Consider the following 23,878-nt stretch of genomic DNA (forward strand, 5'->3'; position numbering starts at 1 on the left):
TTCATTTCATGAAATGAGGTGCCATGTTGGATAGGGCATGATGGAACTTGTAGTCCAATGCATCTGGTGGGATGCCTTATTCCCTCATGCTGAACTCAAGCATTTGATCACAAGCATGCCTCACCCTTGCCTCCCTCTTTCCTTCTTCGACTGCATTCATTTTCTGGTCTACTCCATTGTCAGAATGTAGATTGTAACTGTCTCAAGATCTTTGCTACCTAATAGTCCCAGCAGTCTTGTGAACCAGAACTGAAACAGTTCTGAGTAATTTCCATCCCTCTATGTTTCCCATCTTTTTGATGCATCTACAGCCATGTGCAAAAGTTTTATTCCATCTGCCAGTTGTAATTCTGCTAAGCAGCTTGGGGAGATGGGAAAAGCTTAATAAAATATAGCACACAATTGCCTTGCATACACAGCCCTTTTATGTGAATATATAGAAAATGAAATAATTACATCTGTCATGAAAAACTAGTCTCAGAAATTAAAAATAGTGCTTACTAAATCTATAGGGAATCTTTTTCCTGTTACATTGTCATTTATTTTCAGAGGAGGCAATATATAGGTTACTGAACTTCTTAAGTTTTTGTCTCCTCTTAGGGGATTAAATAAATCCCCTAAATCCTTCAGCTACAAGCAAAATGCATCAATTATTTTGACTGTCATAAAGTTCTGATTGTCTTAACTGGTTCTCTGATTCAGCATTTGTGTTACCAATGCAAACATTTGCAAAGATAAAAAAAGCCCATTGATCAAAAGCACTGCTCTACAAATTCTTTTCCTGAATCAGAAGAAAAACAAGACGGGATGGTGGCTTTACCACTGCAAAAAGAAGGAACTTTCAGTTCCCTTATCAATTGCAGAATGAAGTGGTTCCCCTCTTTTTGTTCTATACCTTCTCTTTGTTGCATTTATGTGGTCCTCCAGTCACTTTGGATCAAAGTCCCAGGAAGAATGAAGGCCAAGGTGACTCCTGCCTCGACTCTCACCATCACATAGCGACCAAAATTGCTTGAGTATCTCCAGAGCCAAAACTAGCCCACTGATTCTTCATGCTGAAAAGGTGAATCATAACTAGTATAGAATACTCTTTACTTTTTCACAGTGCTTTTGACACCATCAGCAAAGCCAACAATCAGTTGGATCAGAGAAAAAAGATAGAAGGCTTGGCTTGTTTATCTCTTTCCTTGGTTCCCATCTTTAAAATACCAGCCTCTGTATCAGCACAATATTATGCATCAGCAGCATGAAGATATCCAGAGAAAGCACAGGGACCAATGTTAGTAGGTCAAAGATTTATAACTGAGTTTTGAGAGGTAATGAAGAGATAGCTGGATGCTGTTTCAGTCAATCAAAAGATCACAGATTATCAAACACCCGAAGTTATTTTAGGAGGAACGGAGACAGTGGAGCAAAGGGTAAGAGAATACTTATCTGATTTTGCATTGAAAGGGAGTATTATTGTCAGAAAGAAACTATAATTTAATGATACAAAGTGTTTCTGTTTCATTATCTGTATTTGCTTTTGTGGATGATGCCACCTCAAAGGACTCCAAGGGCAGGTGGAACAAACTGAGGGTTGAAGTGAGGATCTTGAACTACAACCTTCTCATTCAGAGCCTGTCTTTGCAAGTACTACTGAGGAGGAAAAAAGGGGGTAGCTTTATTCTGCCTTGGACAAGGACAACTTACCTCCCCATCTAAAACACCAGCACCCATTGCTGTTGTGGGTTTGGTTCAGCAACACTAGTGCAAGTAGAGGCAGACTGCTGCCATCCAGATGCAACTTTATATTCCTTTCCACGCCAGGTGAAAACCTTTTTATTTGCCCATCATTTTAATTGTTAGGAATTTTAATCTGGTTTTAACTTCACAGTCACTTTTTAGTTTTGATTTTGTTTTTACTATTGATTTTGATTTTGTCTTGATTTTCTTTCATCTGTGAATTGTTATTGGTTTTATGTGTATATTTATTATTGTTAACTTGTTAAATTATCTGTTTTTGATTTTTGTAAGCCGCCCTGAGACGCTTTTGTGTATAAGGTGGGGTATAAATATTTTAAATAAATAAATAATAAGTCCAGAGCAGAAGCAGTATGCCTTTGCTCACCAGTTGCTGGGGAACTTGAGCAAGAGGGTGGTGTTGCTCTCATGTCCTACTTGTAATGATCCTACACACAACTAGTTGGCCCCTGTTTGAACAGGATGCTGGACTGGATGGACCCATGGTCTGACCCATCATGGCTCTTCTTAAATTCTCATGTCAGATTAAAGAACCTCAGGTAAGAGCTTAGCATTCTTGTTGTGGACTACTGGCAGTCGACTTTTTGGGATTCTGTTTCTAACTTTTCTCCCTGATTGAGCATCCACTAACGTAAGGCATCTCCAGGTGTGACAGGGTCCCTGAAAAAGTGACATCCAGTGTCACTCCCTTGGAAGCTACACAAATGGGTTTACATGAAGCAGTTCTATGATGGGCAGCACCATCACTGCAGCTTGCAATGAGAATCTGCAACCTACCCACCATTTCCACAAAGCCATGATGTTCTATCTCTCAGGAACATTGGACAAACTTCCAGTTTGTGATTTCCTAACCTCCTGCCAATGAAGCTCAGTAAAATGCATCCAGGAAACAGAGAGTGGCTGAGAGGGCCCCTCTCTATGCTGGCAGGCCCTTCAGATGAGCTGGGCCCTTCAACCTGCCTGATAATGCCAAGCATTGCTACCATCCCTGCATTAAGGACTACCTTGTATTTCCCACTTGTCTGCCATATTATTTTGCCATGCAAACAGATCTTGGTACACTTTTAAGGTTATCTCTGCTTTTATTGCCTTGTACCTGCTCTCCTACCAGTTTCCTGGGTTCTTCTTCAAGTCCATAAGACCCCTAGACACTGCAGTTACCTTTTTTCATTGCAATAGGGTCCTACAGTTGGCAGGGAACATGAAACATCTGCATTTTCCAGGCATTGGGATGAACATCCTGCCTGATCAACAGTGCATTTCTGCAACAGATTTGAGACACTGTGGAGAAAGGGCAGGAGTTCTGGATTATGTATAACTGCCCATGGCTCTGCTCTGTCCTTAAGCATCTCTGACATTCTTTTCTTCATTGGTTGAGGGGATTTGCTCCTTCTGCTTCTAACCTTTTCCTCTCTCAACACAATCCTGAAAAAAGCCAAACACCCCCACATGGATACCACTAGGTATTTATTTTCTATTTCTTTAACTATGTATATGTTATTGTATTTCTATTCTACCTTTCATCCTTTTGCAGGTAACCCAAGGTGGCTTACATAGTCCTCTCTTCTTCACTTTAGCCTCACAGCAACCCTGTTAGGTGTGTTAGACTAAAAGTCAGTGAGTGACTCAAAGTCACACACACCAATCTTCATGGCCAGATGAGCACAAGAACCTGAATCTCTGAGCCCCAATCCGGAAATCTAAATATTGCACCATTCTGGGGTTTCTATCATTCTGAATCACTTTTCCACAAGCCATTGAGAGAGTTGCCCTATGGGTGAGTCCCCTGTCAAAGTATAGCTTGTTCTGTTGGTTTCTGCCCTTCACATCCCCCATTCACACCACACATTCCAACAACCCCATCAGCAAAATTCCCTTCATCACTATATTGTTCCCTACCTTCCTTAGTTACTTCTTCCTGATTGGTGTGCTGAGGTTTTGAGGAAGGTTTTCCCACTTCTCCTTCCTGATTGTGCCTCCATTTCTTTAATGCTTCTTAGCCTCATTTCTCCCTCCATGCATTCACCCATTTTCTCCTGTTTCAGAAAGCAAACAGGGTGACAGTTTTCAGCCAACAGGAACAAACCAAGTGAAGATGTGTGTTGCTGGGATACCACGAGTAGTAGAGATCAGATACTTAGAGTGTCCCTTCTGTTGCTGCACTTTCCATGGGACTCTCTGGTGTTTTTGTACCACTACTGGTAAAACGGAGCTTCCGGGTTTAAGTGTCATAATAGACAATCACAGCAAGTGGAAGACATACAACAAATTATTGCTTCTTGCCATGGTCTTCAGGCCCAAAATAAGCCAAGGTGATGTACCATGCCTGGGTCATGACAACTCAACAAGCCTACAGTGGTGAAAAGCTAGGATTGCTTGAAATGACATGCAAAGCTGGCCAATGTGTTAACACAAATGATTAGATAAACCCAGTACTCTTTTGACAAGTGAGTATTTCAATAAAGAAATTATCATTTGTCTCTTGGAACCACTTTTCACAGTGGAATTGGGACTGTGGCTCCAGTTAGCTTGCTCTGCTGGACCAGCAATGCAATTAATTAACTAAGTGCCTTCCTGCAGCTGCACTAATTCTGCATTGTAGGTTCGTATAAGGAATTATCCAAAATGAAAAGAAAGCCACAGTGGGAAAGGGGAAAAAATCAATGTTTGACAAACAGAAAAGGACAAACCTGACGACAACAAAAAGGACAGGAGATTTGTTATTTTAGGATTCTCAAAAGAAGCATTACAATCAATGAGAAGTAAACAAAAATTTATATACAGGGAGTCCTTGAAAGACATTATTTAATTGATAGTTTCTTTGTAAGGCAGGTTGTCACTGAGATAAAAACAGCAAGCAGAATCAAACCTTGAACAGAAATAAAGATTACCGAAAATGGTCTATGCCAAAAAGAATGCTAAGTTAAAGCAGAAAGTGGTTAGGCACTGAATCAGACCAGACATTTGCTAGGAGAGCTGATACGGAGCATTATTATTCACTGGGATCTGATAAGCTTTCAGAGCCTTTTTAGATAATTCTATGGATTCATAGCACAGGTGGAAGCAGGATCTAAAGGTACAGAAGGTATGGCAACTCTAGAAACAAAAGGTCTGGAACTTTGGAAACTCAGTGTTTGGTTCAGGATACTTAGGACTAGCTGCAAAAGCTGGAAGCTATAGGCCTTTCCACTTTAAAACATGTATAGGATTGCACCTGTCAGATGCAGTCCTGCCCCATATATACCTGCCAGGACTCTAAGCAAATCTTCAGAGACCATTCTCAAGGTGTCCCTGCCAAATGAGGTGAGGTGAGTTGGAACCAGAGTCTTCTCAGTTAGTGGAGGTATAATTGTGGCAACCCCTTCCCCAGAAAGGCTCATATTTCCAGGCTTTTAAGAAAGACTTTCTAGTTCACTGAACTATCAACATTTTCCACTGAAGCTTTTACTCTGATGCTGTTGAACTGTTCAGATCGGGGGTTGCGGGGAGATGTAATGGTTTCTAACTTTTATTTGTGAAAAGTTCAGAGAAGATTCCTCCATGGCTTATGCAGAAATTATATAAATATATCATTCAATACTGATCGGTACTACATGCTAGTACCGTGTTCTGCAAGCTGGTGTAAGATCTAAGAGTTCATTACTTCTCCAAATCCATATCCTTTCAGGACAGGGAGAGGTCATATCTAAGGAAGGGGAAGTGTTGGCAGACTCTAGGCTTATCTATACTGCAGGCCTGCACCAGGCCTTTATCAGTTTGTAGTATCACTTTGACTTCTGTGGCTTTCCCCAAAGAATCCTGGTGTATAATTCAACAATAGTGCTGGAGTGGCTACTTTTAAATCACCCAAAAGAAGACTCACACATGCACAAAAGTTGACTGCACTAATTGATATGTATAAGTGTCAACTTAGAAATAGTTATTATCACTGAAATGCCATAATACAGAAGGTTATAACCAGGTGAATACTGCAGACAGGTTTAGTTTGCTGCTCAGGTGCTTCTGGTAGATGTGTGTACTAATTAACACACTGATCATAAGCATGTTATGTAAATGTCAGTGGCATTGATTTTGGTAAAGAACTAGGATGTCTGCCTTAAAAGTGTTTGTCTTAAAATTACTCACATTCTTGGCTCTCCACAAATGGAAGAAGTTAAAACATTTGAAGGTGGAAAGAAGAAGTTGAAGGCAAGTGTTAGCAGTTGCAGGGTTCTTGAAAGAAAACATGGGAAAGAAATAAGTTGGAGTGTTCATGAAAGTAGAAAGTTTGGATGACTCAGGGGACCGATAATTGAAAATGGAACCTTTAACCTCTAGGGCAGCAATTCAGTTCAGACAGAGGTGGGAAGAAATGGAAAGTCATTATCATTGCTGTCCTTGGGGTGGTACTTTTTGACTGCAGTCTTCAGATCACTTACTGATAGCAATGGCATTTCATAGAATAAGTAACCCAAAGATCAGGATCTAAATGAGATGAGGTGGTGATACTCGTCTAGTGCCCAGCTCATTGAAAGCCTCTTGATAGGCAGCGGCTGGCATTTTTGCTTTGCGTTCATCCCACCCAGTCTCTCCCAAAATGATCTATAATTACAAGTGTGAAGTTATCATTGCAGCTTGAGCAAAAGATCTTTCCGGACAGAGGGCTTCTGGTAAGGAGAACTGAAAGGTCATTCCCAATTGTGAGCTTTTGCTGCTGTGGCCAGAATAAGAAAAGTAGGAGTTTCTGTGCATTGTTTTTAAAAGTATGCTGCAAATGGATTGATCACTATGTTTATACATGACTTTTTCCCTTTGGCAAGGAAGCAGAGCTGGTTTGCATAATCCTCCTCCTCTTCCTTTTACTCTCACAATGCTGGGACTGGCCCAAAAGCGCCCAGTGTGCTTCGTTGCTGTGAAGCAACACGGTTGTGAACCAAGGTCTCTTTTGTCCCAGGCCAACATTTCTTGCCCAGTGACTACCATATGGAAACATGTAGTTTTCCAAAATGCACTGTTCAAATTACAAGCCTGGTATTGGGCAAGTTTTGCCTGAAAAAATGTGCTTCTGTTTGAATTTCAGGGTGCAATTGTGACACAAACACATAAAAATGAAATTCTCATACAAGCGTAAGTCCTAGAAGACATTATGCAGCTGTTTTGTTTTTTTCTCCTTAACACGTTTTGTCCATTAAGGAAAAAAGCCCAAAGAAGTGGTGAGAAAACACATGAAGGTCACAAGTAGAAGACAACAACATCTGGACCCACACACGTTTTCACAAATAAGGCAGGAAAATTGTATTCCAAGAGTCTCATCTGGAAGCAAACCCTGAGAACAGTTTGATAAACAAAGTATTTCATCTGCCCCACCTCAATGAGTAGCATTCACTAGAGCTGCTGCTTCTGTCCTTCTCTTAGGGACAGATCCGCATGCCTTTAACATCTGCTTAAGAGGAAGAAATGCAACCTATGGCTCCCCTTCAGAGAGAGCAGGGGAAGGCTAAGTTCTTGTTTTTCAGTGTGTCTTGCAGCTGTTTATACACAATATAACCTGCCCATTTTCAGAGGTGGTAAATTTAACTCTGGAAATTTTCCCCCAGTGCCTGGCAAACCCTAGGAGACATTTGTGAAGCAATGCATTTCCCAGATAGGGAATTATCTAAGGAAAAGTGCTAGAACTGGGCTGTTCTTTAAATTAGTGTCTTTATTATGCTGGGGAGAAAAGTGAGCTTCCTTCGCAAAACAAAAAGCTCACACTAGTATGTACTTTTGTTGTGTGGAGGAGGGGAAATTTAATTGGGTTCAGCAGGAATGAATTAAGGCTGCTATAAGAGGACTGAGAGAAGTGGTATCCACTTTGTTCTCTCAGCAGTTGGGCCTGGGATGAGAAGAAAAGTTGGCAGAGAAAAAGCCTTGCTTTCTTAACTGAGCTGGACTCCTGAGTTCCAGCATACATTTTCCCCTTTTCGCCCCCATCAAACCTTGGGATTGCTCCTTCTTTTTCTCTTTAGCTTATCTGAACTTGTCTAGAGGCCTATGGAAATAAGTCAGAAAGACGGGCGAGTATTAGAACAGAAAATAAGGCTATCACTAAAATGCAAGAGATGTCTCACTTCACACTGAAGAGGCTTTTAGTAAAATCTTCCACAAGGAAGGTGGCAGAGTAATGGAAACCACAAAAAGGGTTCAGAAGGCTAGCGAAGACAGCCGTGCCTAAGAGCCATGCTGCTACTGCTGACCAGAAAGGCAATGAAACTACTCCAGGTAATTTGCTGTTATATCTTGATATAGCACTTCCTGAACATATATTATTCCCTCAGTTATAGCAGTTCTTACTATTTTAGTTCCATGGATATAATAAACTTATAATTAGCAGATCTGAACCATTTTTTCACTGCAGTGTTCAGTAACTGGCAGAGTTTCCATGCAAAATGTTGTGCCAGTATCAATCTCTCACTGGCACAAACCATATTGTGTGTTCCTGGTTTGCCCGGAGCAGTGATAAAAATCTGGAAACAATTTCCCCCATTGAGAATAATGGCAATAAGTGAAATGCTACAACACTGTTGTTTGTCAGCTGCTTAGTTTGATCTAAGATCCCATTCTCAGACAAAATAAAACTGAGTAGAAGGAAGAATGAAAACTAAGCTTCACCATCTATATTCCTGATATTACCAGAACTTCTTTGCTGGGAAGGAAAAGATCTTATGGTACAAAGTGTGACATTCTGGCTGTTAACTGGTGCATGATATGGGGACGATATTACACCTGTCCAGAAGGAGCTGTGCTGGATTACAGAGATAGCCACCTTACCCTGAGTCAGTCCATGTCCCATGGACCCCAGTAATGTCGACACTGACTGGCAGAGACAAGTGCTCTACCACTGAGCTACAGCTCACTCCAGATTTGTAATTTATGACTGACGGACACAATGTCACTTCCCACTAAACAACCTCATGCTCATCTATCAAGGAGGTTAATCCCTGAACATGCTTTTTATGAACATTCTTGGAACTTCACAGTACTAGTGCCAAAATTTACAGTTCTTCCTCTATTTGTTCTCTCCTGTCCCTGTGTTATTATGTTATTCCCAGTCTGCAACCAAGTGCACACACATAATGGTCATCCCATAATTTAACTAAAAGCATTGATTGCTAATAGCATGGCCAGGATAAAAGTCTGCATGAACCAAAGACTGCATGAGTCTGGTCTATTACAACCAGTGGAAATTACACCTCCCTGACATAGGGTTCAGCTATCAGCATGCTTTTCAGAAGCTTAATAGGTATCTATTCCAAGATCAAATGTTCACCAGGCCTTTGCACAGAATGTTTGCAATGGGCGATCACCTTAAAAATTTATTCCTCTTCTTAAAATTAAGTTTGCAGCATAAAAGGTGCCGCTAATCTTAGGGGAAAGCTGTATAAAGCATATTTGGTGAACAAACAGCAACAGCATAAGGCATAGAATTATTTTTAGCAAGTGTAGCTTGAATTGATGTCTCAACAGCCTTGACTAACAAAGCTTGTCCCACCTGGGAGAGTTTTTGAAGGATCATCCTAGCAGACATTGGATTCCTGGCTTCTCTGGCTGTGAAACCTTTGGCAGGTCCCTGAAGCTTGCTATAGCTTAGTTTACCATCTGTATCGTGGTCATAATTAGACTTTGTTGGGGCAGCCAAGCCTTGGGAATGGATTCCCTTGGCCTGGGTTAGTAAACAGTCTGTTTTTGTTAGCTTGTGGGCACCTGCTTCCTTGTCTCTGAATACAAAGTATGTGTCTGTGGTGGGGAGGTAACATTAAAATATTATCAGTTTGCTGCAGATGTCATGATTGCCATAGTCAAATTGCTTCCATATTTATTACAGCTGGACACAAGCATGATTTTATGTACTTGATATTATATAGATCCTCTGTGTTCCATACTGTCACAGCAAAGCTTATGCTTAATTCATGCCCTCTTATTGACCTCATTGCAAATAATGGGATTTTAATTTGAGATTTCAGTAAGGTTGCTCATTATTATTTTATTAAAACAACAAGTAATGTTTTCCAATTAAATACTGGTCAAATGTGATCCCGCTTTGCCACCTGGATAGCATTTGTCTTCCATACCTGCTATTTCTGGTGCATTTTGCTTCTTTACATAATCATAGTCATAAGTAAATATAGAATGTGGGGCTGAGACACCAGGAAAACAAGAGAAGAAAAAGATGCAGGTATAGTGATGAGTGGAAAGGGACCTGATGGCCTGGTCAAAGGCACTTGGCAGGCTTGATGATCACCATGGAGTAGGAGAGTCCTTAGGTTATAATTAATATGAATGTGGACTCAGTTAAGCATGTAATAGCAATAATCACAATACTTAAAGGCAGATTATGATTTAACCTAAGCAACTTAGATTTCTGGTTAGGGTTGTACATTCTGCAGTTCTGCTGCATTCAAATAAATATTTCTTATTAATAGCAGTGAGGTTAAATGACTCCTAAGAGAAGAAATGGGTGGATGAATTAGTGCCTACATTATATTCCAGGCCTCGAAAAGTATATTCAGGGCTTCAATCCTGTACATGCTTACCAGGGAGGAAGCTCCACTGAGCTCCATCAGGTTTCGCTGCTAGCTAATAATTGCACAACGGTAGGAAAGCTCTTCACTCTTTACTTTACTCTTTGAAGGGTCTTACATACCTACAAACTAGGCGTGTGGATTAGTGTGTTTAATGTGAGAATAAAGAGAGCAATCACTGATAAATCAGCAAGAAATGCCATGCATGGGTTTAGGGTAAGACTTTTATTTGCTATTAAGATTATAAGGATTGATGCATGTGGAATATTATTGCCCATCACTACTGTCTTATTACACCAGTAATTTGCCTCAATTCAGACAGTGCAATCTGTGTGAAAACACCTCAGATGAGTGCACACTTTGACGGTGGGAGAGAGAAAAGATTATTTCTGTTGAAACTAACTTCAGTACAACTATATGTTGAAGCATGTATTGTTTTTCACATTAACCAGCCTTTGCCTACAGGTTCAACCATGGCAATGCAGCATTCTGCTTTGTTACCTTGGGTTTTCCCAGACTGAAATGGTCACCTACTCCTTCAGAAATGAAATGAGAATACAGTCCTTCCTTGCTTGTTTTTCTGTAAAGTTGTGACTTTACAGAGCATTTTCTGCTCTGTAGGCTCATATTGCGCCTCTATGCTACAGGAATTAATTTGTGGAAGGGAAGCCAATCTGGGAAAGATCCTGATTCGGGTTGTTGTTCTGATATTTTCTAGCCTTGTGGTTTGAAAACTGTGGAAAACTGTTTGGAATATTTTGTCAAGGTTCAGCTGTCACATTCATCCTATGTTTTACTCCTCTTTCAATATTTACATATGTTGCGGCATAACTATTCTTTTAATGCCTTCATTAATTTTAAAGCATGTTGAAAGAAAAAAATAAAATAACTTTGTCAGAAACTCAGTGTGTCAAGCACATTTTTAGCTTCATGCCCTTGGGTTGGATCACCTTTCATGAAAGGAAGGGACCTTCTGTGAAAGGAAGGCCTCTGTTTGCATTCTGTAGCGTCCCCTGGCTCTGTGTATGGCATTTTCAGAGAGGCTGCTATGGGAATGAAGAGGTGGGAAGGACCACTTCCACAAGTCCCATTGCTCACACTGCCAGCTAGACTGAAACCATGATCATCTGGGATGACCTTGGGCACAGGAAAGCAGTTAATATGGAAGAACCATGCAACATCTGCGGAGCAACACCACGGAGTAGTTGCCAGTGGCCTAAGCCTTCATGGGGTCCCATGTCACTGAACCTGCCATGGACCCAATATGCCACCTAAAAGCACCTCAGCCCACCAGTTTTCTGGGGGTTCTTTTGCCCAGTGTTGGGGCTTGAGCAGCAAAGGCGGACACAATGCCTCTGCAGCCTATACAACAGCAACCTCAAGCAGCACTGCACTGGGGCCCAGGGGAAATTGTGGAGGAACTAAAATGGCAAATATTACCAGCAAGGCTTGCCTATAAGACTATTTTTTTTCTTGTTGAGGCTAGTCTAAGTCAGGACTAGTTCAGTGCAATTTTGCACCCTGAGGTGGAACAATGACTCTTCTCCCCAAAGCAAGATGCTCGGTGCCCAAAGCAAGTTTCTGAGACAGAAAATCCCATAAGCATCCTCAAGAATGAAAATACAGTCACAGGAGGAAGACTCTGTAAGTCACTTGGGTTCCTTGCAAGAGGATAAAAGTGGGATATAAATGTAATCTATTACTACTAATATATGGGTACACACACCCCATTTTACACTTACAATAATCCTGTAAGGTGAATTAGAATGGTGGATAGTGACCTGGTTCACAGTCCAGAGTAGCAGTAGTAATATATTGCATTGATACCCAGTCTTTTTCTTCTTTCTGGGAACCCAAGGTGGCTTACCTAGCACCATTTTATCTTCACAACAACCCTGTGAGGTAGGTTAGACTGAGTGAGTAAATCGACCAAAATTACCCAGTGAGCTTTATGGACAAGTGGAGATTAGAACCTGGATCTCCCACGTCCCCCGTCCAACACCCTAATCAATACACCGCAATGTTCTCTATGAGTTGAATAGGAACTTCTGAATCCTAGGTTTTCATAACCCATGTAGACAAAACTATTGATTATCTATGCTTGTTAACCATAATCAATCCATAGAGAGTCCCCCCACCCATTTATTTTTGGTAGTTTGTAAACTGAGTTGTTTTACTTATGGGGGTATCATTGCATGTGAACCCAGAACTGTGAGTTGCCAGGCTACAGTGGCATCAAGCGACAGCAAGCAAGCAAGCAAGCAGAAACACATACACCCCTATTCTAAATGCAATTACTACAGTGCCACAAAGGAATTTGGGATACAGGAAGAACAGGAAGAAAATGGGTAAAGGAAGTGCGAATTGAGCAATCTACAGAATAAAAGCGCACCCTCGGCCTTGCATGGCAAACAAATCATGGGTCAGCTGGGTAAAGAAACCAACCATCCTCTGGGTTTTCTTTAAATATGAACCAGATCAATCACTGGCCAAAGTCACCCAAAAAGCTTCTTGGATGTGTTAGGTTAGACATCAGGTGTGTCTGGTCTTAGCTTTTCTCTGCCTAGAGCTTCCCCTTACTGACCAATCTGCCATAAAAAAGAACTATATTATACTGCTATCTAATCTGAACAGTACAAAATGACTGTTGCTGTAAAGCACACAGTGCAACAGATTCATGCCTTTCACCAAAACCAAATCTCTTCCATGCATCTCCTGACATTCTGCCGTTCTGAACAGAAGCAATGGCTCTTGCAATAATGCATCACTTTGCAAGAAGCCATGTGGGGAAAGGAATGCATTCTTTCTGATCTTGTCCATGTTTCTCTTTCCAAATCCCCAAAGAGTCAGACAATTTAATCTTTCCACTGCAAGAAGGTCGGGGGGAGGGGAATGCAGCAACCTTGTTGAAAAATGGTGCAGCGTTCATGCAATGAACGATTCCTATAAACAGGCCACTTGGAAATTTTTCCATTAAGGAGATAGGTGAGACAGGAGGATGATGCAGAGGCTGCTCTGATCATTTATGTCAGCTGTGCCCTGACTTATTTCGACTTGATCTCTGTAGAATGAAAGCACATCGGCTGCACATGATTGCTGCGCAGCAGCAAAGCCTCGCGAGAGACACAGTGGAGAAGATGGTTAACTTCTCTACGAGTGCTAGAAGCTGTCAGCAACCATCTAGGCAGGTGAATTTGCCTCACGTTCATCGCTGCAGTATGAGCTGTTGCAAACTACCGTAACTGATATGTTACACAGCTAATCGGGGAGGTCACAACGGTTATGACTAAGAGGGAAAATGCATCTTGCAGTTTGCCTGATCAGAAACGTTGCCAATGCGACCTTGTGGAAGGCCCTTGCACCAAACGGAATGCTGCTCGATTGAGCAAATCACTTGCACAAGCAGCTACTTGCACGTGTCACTCACCATCAGCGATGTCTGCAGCGATTCGAAGCACTTGGCCCTTCCAAAGAGAAATGTATCCCAGGATGTGTTATGAGTAATCTTGACAATACGTGTATAACGGGGGTGGGAGTTGTATTAGTGTTGTATGGTTATTTGTCTGGACAATGTATCATAACAAAAACAGCCAATTTAACTACTGCCACAACTCTTTATAGCCAGGTGATAAAACAATTCAACATTTCTCATAAGTATGTCATAAATCATAAGAGAAATTTTAGCACACATTAACAAACCAATAAAGAGTTATATGACAGGCTTGCACTCATTTGCCGGGCAAAAAGGCCCATTAAATTCAGTGGGGCTCTCTTCTAAGTAGACATGTATAGGATTGCATTCTTAATTGTCCTTGAAGCAGTTCATATATGTAAAAAATAAGCTAGGTGTCAACTTACCTCTGCGAAGACTTTTAGAAATAAGAGACAGATTGGATCTGACTAAAGATTCATCTGCCTCATTGTGGCCCTTTAGATGTCCATGGACTACTGCTCCCAAATCTCCAAACATTGGGATCTGGGGCTGATGCAAGCTAGAATCCAACAACCACAAGTTTCCCATACCTGCACTTTATACTCACTGCAGAACAACTTCCTTGTCTGATTTCTGGAAAACAAAATAATTTTCCAGAAGAGAATAAAATACTTTCCCTCACCATTTTGTTTAAAGGCTATCAGAATAATGGCGCTGTGAGAACAGCATTTCCCCAAAAGCCCTTGGAAGAGCCATGCATAAGACGATTGCAAAGCTTCCAATTAGCTTGAAAACCCCAAACCTTTCTTTTCCAATACACAAATGCACATGAAGGATGTCCTTTCATGGGATAAGGATGGAAAGCTCTTGTTCACACTGTGTTCCGTGTGCATGATGGAACTAATGGGCGAGGCAAACCTGGCTCACTTTGAAATGGAAGGTACAAGTCGGGGAAACGGAAAAGTGGCCATTTTGGAATGAGCTTGCACATTTGCTGCGCCCATGAGTGCCCCTGAAAAGGCTATTTAATGTTGCTACCAGTCGCATCTTGAATTACCACCACACTGTGTAATGACTATTTAGGCTCCACTGCCAGTGTTTAGTCACAGGAAGCTTGGAAACTATAGGAAGGTTCCATATATCCATTTCCTCAGACCAGTTGCAGCTGTAATTGGACAACTCTCTAATATCATCACATATTAGCGTTTCCTGTTCTTCTGTGTCAACACAGAGCATAACTACCCTTCACAAATAGTCTTTTCTCAAGTCCTCCTCCAAAATGAAAGCATCCAACTGTTTGCTTGCTTTTAGGTTTCTTTAATGTACCGTAAAGCATGCCAACATTGTAAAATTAACCTCATTTCCCAATTTAATTGCATGGCTATTTGTGAATAAATGCTGACTTGCTTTACTTTTGTTGGTTATTCAGCTTTGACATCAGGAATCAGAATTCAAGGTGGACATGAAGATATGTAAAGTGAATCTCACCTTAAAAGCATTAAAAAAAAAGTAATAGCCTCATATTTGTTATTAGCAATATATGTACAGAAGTCGTAGATGGAGAGCTAGGGTGGTGCAGTAGTTCGACACTGGAGTGGGAACTTGGAAGATCTGGAGCTCTGTAAGCCACCATGATTTCTCACAAGAGGGAAAAAAGGCAGATTATAAATGCACTGTAATAATAGTAATTGTTTGTTTGTTTGTTTGTTAAAAGCTTGTGTATGCCGTCCTTTATATAAATATCTCAGGACGGCTTACAGCAATTGAAAAACAATTTAAAACATCCAATAAAATCATACATGATTAAAACGGTAATACCATATGAAACAATAAATAAACATCAAATTAATCAAATTAAATCAGAATAAAACAAAGCAAAAGCGACTGGTAGAATCATAAAACTATTAACTTTTAAAATGCCACTTAAATAAAAAGATTTTGACCTTTTGCCAAAAAGAATATAAGCTCGGTGCCAGGTGTACCTCTGTGGGAGTGCATTCCAGAGTCTGGGCACCACCGCAGAGAAAGCCCTGCTCAGAGTTGATGTCCTTTTTACCTCTTTTAGAGAGGGTCTCTGGAATAGGGCTTCTCCCACAGATCTTAAGGGATGTGAGGACGTATAAGGAAGGAGGCATTCGTTCAGGTATTTGGGGACAAATAGTAATAGATTACTGGGAACAAACATTCACAAACTCAGTATATGCCATACCTTCTGAACACAGTCATTTCCCTTGATATTGTCTCTAAGACACCATGTTCAGCTTTTCTAACATAAAGGCCATGTCTCTTTATTTCTGTTCTCCACCTCTCAAGGCACCTTTAGGGTTTCTAAGTTTTAGGTTTTGGCACACCATTCAGGTTTTAGGATTCATGCTTAGGACTTTGGAATAGCTAATTAAATCAATGGGCCCTGTGTTTTATTCTCGATTCTCCAGCAACCCAATTTTTCTGGGCTATTGTACTGCCAGCTCCATTTTTCTACCATATGTCCTTTCCAAAGCTCAATACATATATCTGTTTCTTGGCATGCGTAATTTTGTGACATCACGAGGTCTGCCCTCATGATGTCATCCCCCCCCCCCCCACACACACACACATCTCAGACTTTGGGAGGCTGAAGATCTGAGCAGGACTTGGAAACAGGACTGAGTAACTACTAGATTTTATATTCTAAGATATGGAGAGCATGCATTTTAATTCGTTGTCCCAGTAGACCTGGATTCATCATACAATCTGTCTTGCAATTTAAGAAGCTAATCCAATTATGCCTGCAAAACACTCTGGCATTCCACCTTGAGATTGTTACAAACTGTAGACTTTCAGAGCAACAACAACAAACTCCTAGTTCTGTTTTGTTTTGTTTTGACTCCAAATAGGTCAGCAAACTGTCTCTCAAAGTGAAACACCAGATATCCTTCTGGAACGCTGACTGGGGAAACCCTCACACTAGTTGTATCCCATTCTCAATTCACCCTAACATCAGCACTTCCGTTTCTGTTTCAATAGATATGGGGATGGGCAACATGCAGCCCACATGCCACAGGTTAGGCCCCTTAGCCCTTTTCTTTCAGCCCTTAGCCACACTCAGAGCTCTACCAAATTTGCTGCTGAATTGGGGACACAGCAGGAAAAATGATTCTGCTTTTAAACAGGACGTGCATACAATTTGCACTCCATTTCTAAGGCAAAATCGCATGCCACACAGCCAGTTTAGTGGCTAATTTGCTGGCTTGGTGACAGTAGTGGAGCCAAATGGAGCAAAACATTCCTTGATCCCAAATCCTGGCCAGTTCATCATACTTCAGCTGTACCCTGTTGAAAGACTGTCACGGTGACTTTTTAGGGAAAGGGCATTTATATTCCCTTTTTGTTATAACAATAATAATAATACGCCCCCAGAGAAGAAGTTTGATCCTCTTCCCTATAATATCTTGTATATTATCTATAATCTCCTTTGTCAAGTGTTATTTTTTGACTATGTGGCCAGAGTACCCACTAGGTGGCACTTTATGCATCTGCCAAAGCAGCCTCTGGATCCCAAAAGCTTTTATTATGCCACAGTGCATTGTTGGCCTTTAAGGTACCACAGGGCCTTGCTTAAAAAAACCCAGCCTCCTTGGATCTCTGTGGATTCTTCAACCCAAAGTTCTCATGCTTTCCGAGAATTACTCATTTAAATTAGAATGCCTTACCTTGCTCCCTTCCAGTCCTATTTTCTTACAAATTTTGATTTTTAATTTTTTGACCTTTACTGTATTTACCCGTGATTACTGCTGACCACAGCTTCTCATCTTTTTATGCATTAGTAAGACATGACCTTGCCTTTTAAAAGTAACACTGTCAGTTTCAATGACCTTCTATTTGTTTTACTTTACCAGTCTCTGAAATCCCCTCTTTTTATAGGCTGTAAAAAAGAAGAATCACTGTACCGTCTTTTTCTCTTTCAGCAAGCACGGCAGAAGTTAGACAAGAAACCCCACATGGGTATAGCCTTTGTGGCAAGGATGTAATTGAACAGGAAGGGAGGGTATCTCTCTACGTGTTTGGGTACATTTGTGTCTTGTGGTGTGAAATATGACATGTTTTATCCTACAGTTCTATTGTCTTTTCAATGGTGTTTTATGCCCTCTAGTGGATTGCCAGGTTATTGCAGTACATTCATTGGGTTCTCCCACCCCTCCCACTGTGGCCTTATTATTTCATTGATAAATTCAATTCATTCCTAATTCTTAACAAATAAAACATTTCAAAAGTTCCTTTTTGGCACCCAGTTGCATTTTCCGCACAGTTTCAATAACACCAACTTTTCATTGGAAGACAGGTGTGGCTAAATGGAAGTAAGCATCCATATGGATAATACATTCCACCAACAGTTAATGTAATTCCTGCTCTGTCTGAACTTAGATGACAGAGAATCCTCGAGCCTTCCACAATCCAGTACCCACCAGATGTTTTGGACTTCAGCCCCCATCAGCTCCAGCCACCATGGCCAATGTTTCAAACATTAATGGGAGATGCAATCCAAAACATCTGAGGAGCAACAGGTACAGAAAAACTCATATTGCCCCTTAGGAGCATAGGAGGTTTCCACATCCCAGGTGGAACTATTTGTCCATATACAAATAATACTTTTATTATGTGCTGTGCCAGTGTTGCTTTCTAGTTGCCTAGGAGCAATCCTTACAACAATCCCACAAGGTAAGGAACGGCTGTGACATATGAGATCTTCCCTCATTGGACTGAAGTAATTATATTTCTTTAGGATGAGAGATGTCATCAGTAAGAAATCCAACTCAGTTCAACATCTAGGAGGACCATATGATACTTCTGATTCCCAGATCCCAGATCAGAGGCACAGCTCTGAGCTCAGTGTTGGGGAGGTGCACTCTGATCTCCCTTTCTTCCTGCTCACAGCCAACATGGATAGAACTGCACCAGCTGTCTCTCTGAGCTTAGGAAGTCATTATCAGAGAGGAGGTAAAAAGGGCATTCCTACAGGGAGAAGGGGAAGAGATTGGACATGCCAACCAAGATACTCTGTTCCCTGATGGTGCTGCAACCTCCTTGCCTCCTGCTCCACCTCCACCCCCCAGCAACTTGGCTAGATGGTCCAGACCAGCCCTTTGGCTGAACGGCTTGACAGCAAGAGCAGGCAGATGGAGCCCAGTTCTCCATCTCTCCCTGCTCTTTGCTGGATGCTCATAAGCCTCCAGGTCTGGAGTCTTCTGAGCATCCAAATCCAATAAACAACGTGGAGAATGGAACAAAAGCATTGTGCCAACTGGTATTTGGAGGGAAGTATGGAACTGAAGGAATGTCTTTAAAAAGATTTCTCGATGCTCACTCAGCTGTGAAGCTCACAGAGTAGCTTTAGGCAACTTTCCATACAACCATCTGTATCATAACCTTCCAAAGATAAATTGGATGACTCCTCATGTCCTTTCTGCAGTAACCGAATGGAAGATGGATATAAAATAGATAAGCAGGGACCCAGGAAGCTTCTACACCAAGACCCGTTGCCCTGTCTTGCTCAGTTTAGTCTATGCTGGCTGGCAGCAGCTTTCAGGGATTTAGATGGAGGCCATTCACAGCTTCATGTAAAGTTGTCATGGATTATGCCCCAGACTTTTCAGATGATGATGATGATATAATTTGCCTGAGCAACTCAGCTGATGCTGAACCCCAGAAGTAGGTGAGCCTCTATTCACATAGGGAGACAGTTGTCTGAAGCAGCCCTTAAGAACAGGAAAAAACCCTTGCTAGATTGGACCAAGAATCCAATTAGTCCAGCACTGTTTTCCCCACCATGGCCAGCTGAACACTTTAATTCTCCTGTCCACCAAGAAGTTATGACAGGAAGGGTGTCTGAGCCAGGAGGTTGTCTTTGTCTCTCATAGCTAATGGCCCTTGGAAAGCTCAGAGTCCATGAGCGCTCCTTTTAAACCCATGGAGCCCACAGCCATCACTTCAGCCAGTGGCAGGGAGTTTTGCAAGATGCCCATACCTGATACTTTCTTTTTTGTTACAGGATCTGTTGCTAATTAATTTAGCAACATATCCCCATGTTAAGAGGAAGAGAAAGAACATTCCCCCTCTCCACTTTTTCCATACCATGAATAAACGTTTATCATACATAATCCTGCCCACTCCCCTCATTCAGCCCTGCTTAAATCTCTTTTCCATAAAGCCAGTGTAAGCCATCCAGACACTTTTTGTAAGCCGTCCAGAGACTTTTAGTACTGGGACGGCATATAATTTTTAACAAACAAACAAACAAGCACAGTTGCCCTTAGCCTGTTCTTATAGGGAAGACATTCCAATCCTTGTCTTTCTGAGGCACTGTTACTAATGCCAGGGAAACCCTTTATTTTCAAAGGGTCCCTTTGAACCATGGAAAGCAATTCCACTTCCACAAGACAGAACACCTGAGTTCAGTGTTTCTCATACAACCTCCTCCTCATACAATCTCTCATACAACTGCTCCTGCAGTTTAGAGCACTTGCTTTGCAATCGCTACTGTCCAAAGCCACTACCAGATACAGCCCCAGGGAGTTCCAGCATCTGGGAGAACATTTCCTTTCATATTTTAGAGTGACTTCCCATCCCACCATGTTTGGTACTGAATGGAGCACAGGAAGCATTTGCGTGAGTTTTGAACTCAATGCCGCAGGTGGAACATAAAATCATGAGGCTGTTGACACAAGCAGGTGATGTCAAAAAAATTATTTACAAAAGAATGAAATAATACTTGTGATTATTGGAGACGTTTGAGGTAAAATATGGGAAAATACAATTTTAAAAAAGATTATTTTTATTTTTTTATCCTAGGTATGGTGATATGGTGCCGAAGACAATAGCTGGGAAAATATTTGGCTCAATTTGTTCCCTGAGTGGGGTCTTAGTCATAGCTCTTCCAGTTCCAGTCATTGTCTCCAACTTCAGTCGCATCTACCACCAGAATCAACGAGCAGATAAGCGCAAGGCACAAAAGGTACGCTCCTCCTTTCCATGCCACACTCTGGTTTGGAGAACACACAACATGTATGCTGTATGTTATCTGAGAGAATGTATAAGTATTAATAAGAAAAAAGACTATGCTTTCAAAACCTTTATATCTATTTGAAACCATTTTTCAATCCCACAAACCCAAAGAAATAACTGTTTTCTTGGTTGGTTGGTTGGTTGGTTGGTTGGTTGGTTGGTTGGTTGGTTGGGCAAATGCTTAAAATGGAAATACACATTACAGATTTATGCACATAAATGCAAATGTCTAAAATCAAGCAAAAGTTAGGTCTTAAATTCGTAATTCCCAGGGATGCCTGAACCAGGATGGGAAATGAGAAAGGTGATTTCTGCTGATTCCTCCTTACTTTGATGTATCAAAATTCTGCTCTGGAGTGTTTGGGATAATCCAGAAAGTGGTGCGATGGGAAGAGGGTATGAAGAAGCTCCGCCCTTTCTATGACAGGGGTCTTTCTTAGACTGCTGTGATTCCACAAATCAAAGAATTCAACCCTACATCTAGGAACCACTGAAGACCTCGGCTCTATTGTTCTGTGATATTTTTCAACGAGTCCAAAGCATATACTATAAAGATTTAGGGTGACAAGACTTTTATGTTTAATAGCTAAAATACTTTAACATGCTTTTTAGTAGAATTTAATACACTTACAGTCAGTATTATTAAAAATTCAAAAACCAAAAACAGTATTTCTTAATCCTGAAGGGTTCTGGGGGTTGCAATAAAATATTAAGGAATAATCTAAAAGGGAGCTATCTAATTTTATTTGACTTCATCGTATCTCATTTATTTAAAATATGAACGCACCATATTTCCGAACACTTTATAATGCCTATTACATGCTCTTATATGTGAGAAAACACTACTGAAATAGGTAGTACCTAGTAACTGAGTAAACATGTGTACTTTCAAAGCACATGTTTGCCCCGAGCCAGTTTAATTAGCATATATAGAATATTTCAAGTGGCTTGTTGGATGTACCTTATATTTATCTTCCCAAACATCCCAGTGTTAGTCCCTTTTTAAAATCATCATCATTTTTGCACACCCTTTCTTTCTATCTCTGCATTCACCCATTCAGAGGACATTAGGAAATATTTAATCTCTGCACAGCCAGGGAATTATGAATAAAGTATTCTTCATAATCAGCAAAAAATCAATTTTCCTTTGAATGCCACAGGAAACTTTACTTAACAGCCCACATAAATCCCAGTTCCCTGGAGAAGTTTTGTAGGGTGCTTTTAATAAAATGTGCAATGACTAGGAGCTCAAGGAAATGTGATTATTACTCCTGTTATTATACCAAGCCTTTCATATGATTAAGAATCTTTGCTTTATGTTGCTTTCATTCCTTCCTAGTGTCTTGTTTTATTTCCTAAATGATTGAGGAACCTGCAAGAGGGCAGGCTCTCATGCCTGGTTTTTTGGACAATGCAGAATATAAGTGGTATATTGTATGTCACTTATATGGAACATGAAATCTACAAGCAAATGAACATTCTTCTTTATTTTCTAAAAGATTCCCAGTGCTTGAATAATGCTTGAAAAAACTTCATTTTTCAATAAAGTGGATTAAACAAGATGTGTTTTAGAATCCTACAAGTGACCTTGTGAAGGCAGTGAGCCCCAAAAGATGGCTTCAAAAATTAGAAGAAGCAGATGAAGATGATAAAGAAGAAGAAGAAAGCATAGTGAAAGCAAAGCCTTCATTTTCATGCAGAACACATCTTAAGTATGGCTTACGCTCAGATGAGTGCACCAGTTGTATTGATCACATATATATAACTTTATGAATAGGCAAAGAAATTATGCTGTCAGTGTTGGAACAATTCATAAAAATGCCTGAATTTTTAGGTAAATAAAGTTGCAAGAATGTCATGCTGCAAACAGTTCTGGGAAACCCTCCACAAAGGAAATCAGACTCCTTAGCTATAATGAACAACATTTTGCATTTGACAGAGTGATCACAATTCTTACAAGTGATTATGGGCCAAACTAACCATTCTGTATGGCATGCATGGTGTGCCACTGTTGTTAGTCTCCATTTAAGTGTCCACAGTGATCTGTGGGTGGCTTCTACCCTTTTTTCGTGAAGTTCCACACAAACATACCCCTGGAAGAGGAGGGGTTTTGAAAAGAATTTAAAAACACACAGACACCAATGAGACTTTTGTTTTTAACCCTCCATGAGAATATCTCATACTCACTCACAGACAACAATCGGTGGGGAAGAGTTTATCTACCCATATCCCAACGACCATCGTTCCACTATGCATGTTAGACAAAGTATTTAGTTTGATCCTAAACTCTTGGTGTTTTTGAAAATTTCAGACATCCATTTACCTGTTTTTCCCAATGGATGTTGATTTTATTTTAATAACGTCACCCCAGAAGATTTGTTTCCCATTCTCTGATGGGGTCGCTAATATGGATCCACAAGGAATCCATGTTAATTACTTGGGTTATCAGGGTCCATTGTCCCAAAATATAATAAAGTATCCAGGTTAGTTTGCTTCCATGTTCTCCCTTTAATTATGTTGGGAGAATGATTAATAGCACTGCATATGTGAAAAGAGTATGTCTGTGTGATGACAAAGAATTGCTACACGTGTTATTGATGTATGATTTCTATAGAGTTGAAAGAACCAGACTTATTAGTACTTTGATCTTTCCCTTTTTAGGTTGGCTACTTGAGTGGCCTATTATTATGATTCTATATAACATTAATCCATTGCAAAGTTTGCCTTTCTGGCTGTTGAGAGTTGTAAGCAACATTTACAGAATTGTTCATGGACATCGGTTGTTTTTTTCAATCTGATCTTTTAAAAGTAACACTGAAAATGTGCTTACATTTTTAAATTGCTTTGTTAGTGGGCCTTTCCCTAAGTTTTGAGTCCCCTTCCCAACACTTACATTGTATAGAACCAGATATATGGGTGTTAGAATTTGAGGGTCTGTGAGTTGTTTATAAACTTGAGCTGAGATGGCAGTGCAATCCTATACGTATCTCCTCAGGAAGAACCACTACTGGTTTCAAGGATGTGAGCACAGGATTGCAACCTTAATTCATTTCCTTGAATCCATAGGACAAATGGAAAATTTTGCCTTTCCCTTATACTTCAGATTTTAAAAAATCTAACA

General features: G+C 40.6%; 1 protein-coding gene across 1 annotated transcript in view; it reads left to right on the forward strand.

The window, feature by feature from the left end:
• Positions 1-23,878, forward strand: part of KCND2 (potassium voltage-gated channel subfamily D member 2) — a 307,861-nt gene that overhangs the window by 269,570 nt on the left and 14,413 nt on the right. Inside the window, exon 2 of the mRNA XM_044423054.1 lies at positions 20,545-20,707. Coding sequence (XP_044278989.1) covers positions 20,545-20,707 — 163 coding nt within the window. The remainder of the gene's footprint in view (positions 1-20,544; positions 20,708-23,878) is intronic.

The sequence above is a fragment of the Varanus komodoensis genome, unplaced genomic scaffold (genome assembly GCF_004798865.1).
Source record: "Varanus komodoensis strain SLA01 unplaced genomic scaffold, ASM479886v1 scaffold13_1, whole genome shotgun sequence".
NCBI lineage: Eukaryota > Metazoa > Chordata > Lepidosauria > Squamata > Varanidae > Varanus > Varanus komodoensis.